At 34.7% G+C, this 9,451-nt stretch overlaps 1 protein-coding gene across 1 annotated transcript; it reads left to right on the top strand.

Annotated features, from left to right (window-relative positions):
* The first annotated feature begins 324 nt into the window (after window positions 1-324).
* LOC145046704 (uncharacterized) lies at window positions 325-1,581 on the top strand. Its single transcript, XM_078994982.1, has one exon. The coding sequence runs from the start codon at window positions 325-327 to the stop codon at window positions 1,579-1,581; it is 1,257 nt and encodes a 418-aa protein (XP_078851108.1).
* The last annotated feature ends 7,870 nt before the right edge of the window (window positions 1,582-9,451 follow it).

Raw genomic sequence — 9,451 nt, forward strand, 5'->3', positions numbered from 1 at the left:
ACGTTCTAAATCTTCAATTCGAACATAGCAGATGTTGTAGCAATCGCGAATCGTTTGATTCCAATACACGTTTGCAATCAATTTGAAACATTGGTCGGAATTTGAAGAGTCGATCGTGTCGACTGCGTTTTTCTGTAACGGAACAATTCATGAGTGACTTTTCAAAAATGATTTCATATTATGTAATTGGGCCTATATTAGGATTCCATTTCCTCGTATTTTTCATTCAAATGTAATCCAGAACATCAAATTTCAAATTTCATAGTTTGGTTTTGTTCTTGAATCCTAAACCCAATAACGATTACAGTTAGAACTTAGAGTATCATGGTTTTTGGAAAGAAAAGAGGTACTAATACCTGTGAGGAAGATGATGGAGGACAAGAATCCCAGTTACAACAATACCACGAGGAAGAAGATCAATATGTTGATGTTGGCAATGAAGAAGACGACGAGAATCAACCACAATTAGAATCAGAAGTTCAGACAAGTTGTGAGAGTCAAGGTACACATCCAAAAACACAAAGTGTACATGCTAAGCCTTTATATGATGAAGTTACTTTTATTAGTGTTGGTAGTAGTAAAAATCCTGGTGGTTCTAAAAAATGGGTTTGTAAACATTGTTATGGAACATTCACTAGTTCTTATACCCACATTTATAATCATTTTGTTGGTGCTCAACTCGGGAAAGAAACTGAAATTAAGAGGTGTCCCGTTGTACTAAAAGACCGAGAAACTTATGAAATGTTGCAAAAGAAAGTGAAAGAGGCTAAAAAGTTTGGAGTCTCTAAATCCTTAAGAAGTTTTGTTTTAACAAAAAAAAAACCAAATTTCAACTCTAAAAAACCGATAGAGCAATCTTTTGCAATAATGGAGAGAAGTGTAGTTGATTTGAAAATTGTGAGGACCTTATGTGCTAATGGAATTCCATTTACTTTTTTGAGGAATCCTCAATTCTGTGACATCGTAAATGCATTAAGAAATGCACCTGAAGGTTATAAAGCGTCATCAAGTGAGAAAACAGGAACTGTTTTACTAGACGAATTTGTTAGAGATGTCGAGAAATTCTTGATATCATTTAAAGAAACATGGTATTCATATGCTATTTCTATTGTATCTGATGGGTGGTCAAACATAAAACATAAACCATTGCTCAATGTTCTTGCTGTAAACAATCGTGGTTCGATGTTTATGGATGCCACTGACTTCTTTGGAGTAAAGAAAACAGGTAAAGCAATTGCTCAATTTCTAAGCCAAACGATTGATTTTGTCGGCCCAAGTAATGTTCTTAGTGTTGTGACGGACAATGTTGCCAATTGTAAAATTGTTGGAAAGGAAGTGGAAAAGATATATAAGCATATTTTTTGGTCGCCATGTTGTGTTCATACCTTAAACCTTATTTTTAAAGATATTGCAAGCGAGTTTATTTGGTTACAGGACACATATAAAAAAGTGAAAAGGATTGTCAAATATTTTCTGAATCATGGACAAGCTTTGTCCATTTTTAGGGAGACTTCAAAGTTGGAGCTTTTAAGGGTTGCAAAAACCCGATTTGCTTCTCGTTATGTTTTGTTGAAGATGTAATTCATTTGTAGAGAGACACTATCTACAACAATTGCTCATAATTCATGGAGAGATTGGGTGAAACACGGCGATGAACACACTAGAACAATTGGACAACTTGTTGTTAATCATATAAGAGATGATGACTTTTGGGTCGAAGTTGACAATATTTTACGCATCACGAAGCCAGTTTATCGGTTGATCAAATTTTGCGATGGTGAAGGCCCGAAAATTGGCAAAATTTATCAAAAAGATGGATAATATGTTGGGGGAAATACAAGATGTGATGAAGGAAAATATGTATGCATCATATTTCCATCAAGTACAACAAATTATATTGAACAGGTGGGAGAAAATGAGCATCCCATTACACTCTTTAGGATTTGCTTTAACTCCACGGCTTTATGATTGTCGTTATCTTGAAACATTAGCACCAGGTGGAACTCGTAGAAAAGCGCCAAACCTTGATAAAGACGTTATACAAGGTGTAATGAAAGCATTTAATCGCATTTCTGAAAATAGAGACGAAGAACGATTGTTGCGAGAACAATTTGCCACATTTAACATGAAGAAGAGTCTTTATTCTCTACCGACAACTCAAATGGATGTTGTTACTATGGAAGCAATTGACTGGCGGTCTGCTTATGGCGCGGAAACACCGGAGTTAGTTGATGTGGCAAAAAGGTGTTGTCACAACCTATAAGTACCTCTTTAACCGAAAGAAATTGGAGCACTTATTTCTATATTCACAATGTGAAGAGAAACCGACTAATCTGTAAAAGGGCTGACAAACTTGTTTTTCTACGGTCAAACACTTGTTTAAGTACAAGGTTTACCGAAGAATATAAAGAAGGGCCACACAAAAAGTGGGATATGGATCCTGAATCTACAAACTTGGAAGGATCAAGCTAGAAGACATAGAATGGGAAGATCTCGAGGAAGACGAAGATAATGGCCAAGGAAAAAAACAAAGGGTGGAGTAGTGGATTAAGTTAAATGTTTGAGTTTTAAGTTTTAAGTTTATGTGTTCTGTTGTGACTTTTGATGTTTGTTGGATTTTATGTAATCTATTTTGAATTTTGTATGTTTGTTTGATTGTAAGTTTTAAGTTCATCTAATATGTTTTGAATTTTGGTACATGGTACAACAATATTTGGTACATCATACCGGAACGTCCCGAAGCGTACCGAAATGAGCCTACCCCCCCCCCCCCCCCCTCGTACTGAATTTCAAGGACCTAGCGAATTACATACCATGTACCCGTACCTGTACCAAAGCGTACCACGAATTATGTGACTATGGTATAACACCTCTACTTATAAATGCTTGCACAGGTAATAAGACAAGATGTTTAGATAATGATCAAATTGAACATGATAGGTACTTCAATGTTAACTTGTTTGCAATCTTATATCAATATATTTTCCCTTATAAATATGGGTGTCATAAAAGAAACCAAAAGTGAATAACCTACTAAAACGAATAAGGTTTTGGTTATGTTTTGCGGGTTATTCAGTTTTTAGATAATTGATTCAAGTTAACCGGAACAATGATAAATTTATTTGATTTGGGTTCGATTAATTTTTTCCTTTATATCATGGTTAACTGAATCAACTACATACTAATATTTTTTTATTAATTTCAATTTAATTGATTAATTATTTTAAAATCTAAACTTATATTTTATTTTGATTTCATTTATCTTTTGAGTTAAAGAAAGAGGTCATTGGTCCAAGAAATAGTTTAGTTAATAGATAAATTTTAGCAAAATGTGAAGTTCAGTTTAAAAACATTTGACACGTTGAACAAGGAAATAATTCTTATTACACGGTATGTTAAAATGAACAAATGTTTATCATAGTTTTCTAATTTGTGGATTAAAAACAGTTTATCTAAACTACATGAAATATTATATTTATGAAATCAAATTGTTAGAAATCGAAAAATCCTAAATTGATTAAGGCGAATCTAAATCATTTTAGTTATGATTAATTTAAAAATATTAAAATATCAACCGCATATAACGAATAAACTAAAATTCGATTAAACTAATCAAATAACGATTGAGTCGTTGATTTTTGACAAAATTTTACAAATTGTCATAACGCTTTTAATTTTTTTTCTTAAAACAGTCATTATGAAACCTTTTTTGCATGGATAATCCCTTTGGAGCAAACCTTCCACACCATCAATCCTTATAACTAACACAATTAGTTTTTGTTAAAAATATAAGTGAAAAGACTATGTTGCCATTCTTTCTTTCTTTATATATATATCGCTGTCTTGCACACCATCGCTCTCACACTCTCTCTCTCTCTCTCTCTCTCTCTCTCTCTCTCTCTCTCTCTCTCTCTCTCTCTCTCTCTCTCTCTCTCTCTCTCTCTCTCTCTCTCTCTCGTTTCACACACAAACAAAAAAAATTCACCATTACAACCTTCACTGCAAAATTTCACAAATTGTCATAACTTTTTTTTATTTTTTCCTTAAAAAAGTCATTATGAAACCTTTTCTGCATGGATAATCCTTTTGGAGCAAACCTTGCACACCATCAGTCCTTATGACTAACACAATTAGTTTCTATTAACAATATAAGTGAAAAGACTATGTTGCCATTCTTTATTTCTTTATATATCTCGCTCTCTTGCACACCATCACTCTCTTTCTCTCTCTCTCTCTCTCTCTCTCTCTCTCTCTCTCTCTCTCTCTCTCTCTCTCTCTCTCCTGTGACATTCCTATTTTCAAGGTTAGAAAAGACCGATTGTGTTTATGCTTTATAAAAATCCGAGTACTTCTTTTAATAAAAATGTTTCGGAATTTGTTCCCAGTAAAACATGATAAAAACGTTATCAAAGAGTTTCCGAACAAATGTATTTTTATTCATTTAAAAACATTTGGGATGTCATCGTCAATATAGAAACATAAGCATAAACAGAACTTACATTCATTATCACTAGTGATTTATATCTCATTTAATCTCTTAGTGTAATGTGACTTCATATCAACACCTGTGATATAAAAAAACTGAGTGGATCAGGTTGGGAAACCTGGTGAGTACATAGAGTTTTCAACCCACAATAATAGAATTATTATGTTTAAACATTTAGACAATCAACCCAATTATCCGTTCTCATTATCTTCTTTATTCTACCCTAAGAATTCAAATATTCCTCGTTCATTTATTCCTAAGGGTTATCCTGAGGAATACCCTTAGGAATAAGTACGAAATCCATTATTGCCAAGGTTTACTCAACAGACACTAAATCCATAGTTACCAAGGTTTATCTCGTTCATTGACAATATCGTTTCCAAGACTCCTCTCGTAATACATGTCAATGGGTTTTATCTCGTTTATCAACAATATCGTTTCCGAGATTCCACTCGCAATACATGTTGATGGGTTTTTTTAGAGCACACCTGGTGAATACACAGTTCAAAACACCTACAGGTTGCGAGCCTACTAGTGTCCACTGGACTGTCTAGAATAGTTTGTGGTTGTCATCCATACTCTGCTGGATGATGGGGCCATCACTTTGGTAAAAGGCTTCTCTCATGGTTCACCTCTCACTCTTATCTCATGGTCTATATCACCTCTTCATCATTTTATTTTTGTCACACATAAACTATTTCATCTACCCATGTTTTACCCCACACATTTTGTAGATATAAAATACGTATACAATTTAAATAATTTAAAACATGTATGAAAATCTTTCACCCAACACAGACAATAAGTATTCAGACGATATACACACATAGAACGTAGTTTATATAAAATAATTCATATCTATGTGTAAGATGAAAGTAACTATGCACTCACTTGATAAGGTGGTGAATTGGTACTCGGACATCGCTTCGTTTACTTTAAAATAATTTCCTTCGACGAAATCTGGTATTATTATCACTAGATTTTAATCTAATATTTACTGTGACTAATTATTAGTCTTATTATTATTATTATTTAAGCGTTTAAACAATACTTTCCAACCACTATGTACAGACAGGGGTCAGACATAAAACACCGGAGGGCAGGACCATTTTGGCATATAACACTTCTGAAATCCAACAACCATATGCGGCCCTTTAAACCAGATTCCCCGTACCGTGAGTGTTTAAAAAGATATTATAACGACACTTATATAACACATAATAATAGCCCAAATAATTATTATAAGGTCCTAATAACATTACTATATTTAAATAAAATCTATATTAGAAATAGTGTAGGCGTAGCTCACTTACAGCGGGTTTTTATTAAAAAATCGGGCTTCGTTGGAGCAGCGTTTCCGAGCTGAAAGCTTTTCTTCTCAGAGTCATCGGGCGCTCCGGGGCTTCCTTCTCGTGCTATGGAGGTTCCCTAGACTTGGGAGGGGTTTAATGAGGCTTGAGAGAAGTTAGAGAGAGAAAGAGAGGTTATGGTGTGAAGAAAATATGAATGATTCATCATTTATTTATAGGGATTTTATCGTAAAGTAGTTTCTAAGCTTCGTCTGTATCTTCCACGTACGAGCTCCGTTTTCTATGTTATTTATACCCACGCGTTGGTATTTATGAGTACTATAACTTTCATTTAGACACCGTTGGCTAATTCTCATTCTATCTCGAAATTACAAAACTGTATCAAATTCGCCGCGCTCGAAGAGTAGGGACCAAGTTTCGTCCATATCTTTAACATACAAGCTCTACTCTCGACATTCTTTATATGCGCGTGTAGGTAAAGATAATATCTAAAACTTTCATTTAGACTCTGTCGGCTAATTTTCGACCGATCTTAAATTTAACAGTAGGAGGAGATTATATTGTTAAATGTCTGCGTAAAATTCATAACTTCTACATACAGACACCATTTTCGTCTATCTTTTTATCGTTGAATTCCTATTAACGATATCTTCAACTCTCATTTAGGTCGCGTAGGCCAAAAACTGCTCGAACTAAAATTCGAGTTTCGGGTTGTGCACTGTTTTGCTAAATCTTAGAAAAATCATAATTTCCTCATACGAAGTCAGATTTGGGCGTTCTTTTTATGAATGCTATCAGTTTAAGATATTCTACGATTTTTATTTAGATTACTAAGGCTAAAAAGTCCTCTATCATAAGTTCACTATTTACGTCTCTCGGTGTCGTGTTGGTTTTGCCGAAAAAGTTCGACGGGTCATAACTTCTTCGTTATAACTCGGATTTCGGCGTTCTTTATATGTACGGAACCCTTGTAACATATACTAAAAATTGGTTAAGATTAATACTTCTAAATAGTCTTCCATCAAAAACTCATTTTTGATGTTCATCGTCTCTAAATTCATTAACCCGGATCTGCGGACGTTACACCTCTCTCTCTCTCTCTCTCTCTCTCTCTCTCTCTCTCTTATTTCACACACAAACAAAAAAATCCACCATTACAACCTTCACTGCAACCACTTCATTCCCTCACCGATATTAATAACCACTACCGTCATCTATTTTTATCTCCTTCCTTCATCTTTATTGTTTTTATGAAAAACCCTAGATCTAACAATCGTCACGTCATCGAACAACTCAAATTCCTTAATATGTTATTGCATCTAGATGCAAATCTATGAAACCCTAATCTCCTACAGCTACTAACCTTCAACACCAGTTGATTTCGTTGATGCTACCTCTTGACCACTACCACTTATCTCTACGAATGACACTACTCTCAATCGTTGCTACCACTCAAGTTCATCAAAACATGGTTACAGAAAAAAAAGGTCAGTGTCATGGTTTTTTTTTCAGGGAATAGTTGGGTCATTTTTTGAGTTCATCTAACTTGAAAGTAATCAATTGATCCTAATTCCTATCTTCACTCTACCTACTTTGAACCCACCTTTCATTATTACATGTAGGAACAATTTTAGTGTGTATATGAACTTATCTTTGCACCCAAGGTATGATTTCAGTGGGTATCTCAAACACATTATCATGTTTAAATTTAGTGCAGTTTAGGGATTAATTTCAGGCTTTAGGTTTCATGTTAGGCCTTAATTTCATTTTTAGTTTTTTTTGTAGGATTTGCTTTTGAAAAGGTTTGATTAAGAACAAAACATGTAAGTATTGTTGGGTGGGTGTGATGAGTATTTCAGTTTTTGGCTTTTGGTGGGTGTGGTGAGTATTTTAGATCTTCAATGAGTGTTGTGACTTTTAGGTTTTCGATAGTTATGGTGGTTGTGGATTTGTGTATTTTTCTAGAATTTTTTGAATTATTTGGATTGTTAGTGATGGTCGACAACAATGGTGGTGATCGACAAAAGTGTTAGTGGTGGTCTATGGTCGTTGTGGTCATTGGTAGTTGTGGGTAGGGTGAGCAAAAACCACACCGCAACTAAAATTAACCGCAAAAACCGTAAAAACCGCAACCGATAAACCACAACCGCAATAAAAAACGATGGTGATGTTTTCTGTTTTTCAAAAACCGCAAACTTGCGGTGCGGTGCGATTATTAGTTTTCAAAAACCGCAAAGAAAACCGCACCGCAATGCACCACATATATTATATACAAGGTTATCAATTATTTATATATTAAATATTAAAAATAAGACAAGTTTCATTTATGAAAGATGGATAAAATACTAGAAGACAAAAGTGTTGGTTTTTTGCTATGTTTAACTTTGGAAAATGATGAAATTAGATAATTTTAAGATATTTATTGTTAATTACTATTGATTTTACATTTTTAAGATAATAGTTGTTTGTGATTTAAGTTAATTGTCTTATACCTAATGTTTTTTTTTTATATTACAAGTAATATGTTTGAACTTTTAAAACCGTCTGAACTCTAAACTGTGATTAAAAATCACACAAAATAACTGCACCAAATCCATGCGGTTAATAACCGCAAAAAAAAAAAAAAACAAAAGTTGCACCGCAAAAATAACCGCCTAATCGCACCGCTAAAATAACCGCACCAAGCGGTTTTGAAAATGGATTAACCGCATTTGCGGTTAGTGGTGAGGTTTTGGCTAATAACTGCACCAAACCGCACCGCGCTCACCCCTAGTTGTGGGTGAGGGTGAAAAACAAATATTTAATTAAATGGAGATCGTTGGCATGATATTTGTGAAGCTATCAAAGAATGCATGTCATTTGATTTACATGAGAGAGAGAAAGAGAGAGAGAGAGAGAGAGAGAGAGAGAGAGAGAGAGAGAGAGAGAGAGACTGGTAGTCCGATAGTATACATCTTTTTAAGAAAAACAAAAATTTCATTACGGGTATATTGATAATCGGGAATATGACTTATGTGGGTAATTAACTATTGCATTTGTATTCATTTGATCATTTTTTATATCTGATTTACCATTAAACTTGTTGTAGGTGTTCACAGAAGCCATTGAAACCGGCTATTGAAGGTTTCCAACAATTTCTTATCTCTGGCGACTCTCCGGTCGTCTTCTCCGACGAGCCTCCAGCAAAAATGAGTTTTCCGACGGACCCTTGGGTCTCGGTTGGATGACTTACAGCAGCAGGAGGTGGGTGATGGTGGATTTGTGGTTTACCAGCGGCAAAAGGGAGGTGACAGGTGGGTTCCAGTGATGGCAGAAGGAGGTGGTAGGTGGCTTGGTGTCTTGTCCCTTCTTCGTTTTTTTGGCAATAAGTCGACAGGAGGGAGTGAGGGGAGGGTGGAGAAAGCTAAGCAGCAATACCGACGGTGGGTGCCGCTTGAATGACAGTTAAGAAAAATCTACTGAAAAACTCATTTTTATCGGAGGCTCGCAGGAGAAGACGACTGGAGAGTCGTCGGAGATAAGAAATTATTGGAAACCTTCAATAACCGGTTTCAATACTTTATGTGAACACCTACAACAAGTTCAATGATAAATAAAATATAATAAAATAAAGTAACCAAATAAGTATAAATACAAAAATTAATTACCCTTATAA

Source organism: Lactuca saligna, chromosome 5 (genome assembly GCF_052625555.1).
Source record: "Lactuca saligna cultivar CGN05327 chromosome 5, ASM5262555v1, whole genome shotgun sequence".
Lineage (NCBI taxonomy): Eukaryota > Viridiplantae > Streptophyta > Magnoliopsida > Asterales > Asteraceae > Lactuca > Lactuca saligna.

Excerpts from the sequence above, each read along its gene's own strand:
- LOC145046704 (XM_078994982.1), top strand. The coding sequence starts at position 325 with ATGGTTTTTGGAAAGAAAAGAGGTACTAATACCTGTGAGGAAGATGAT.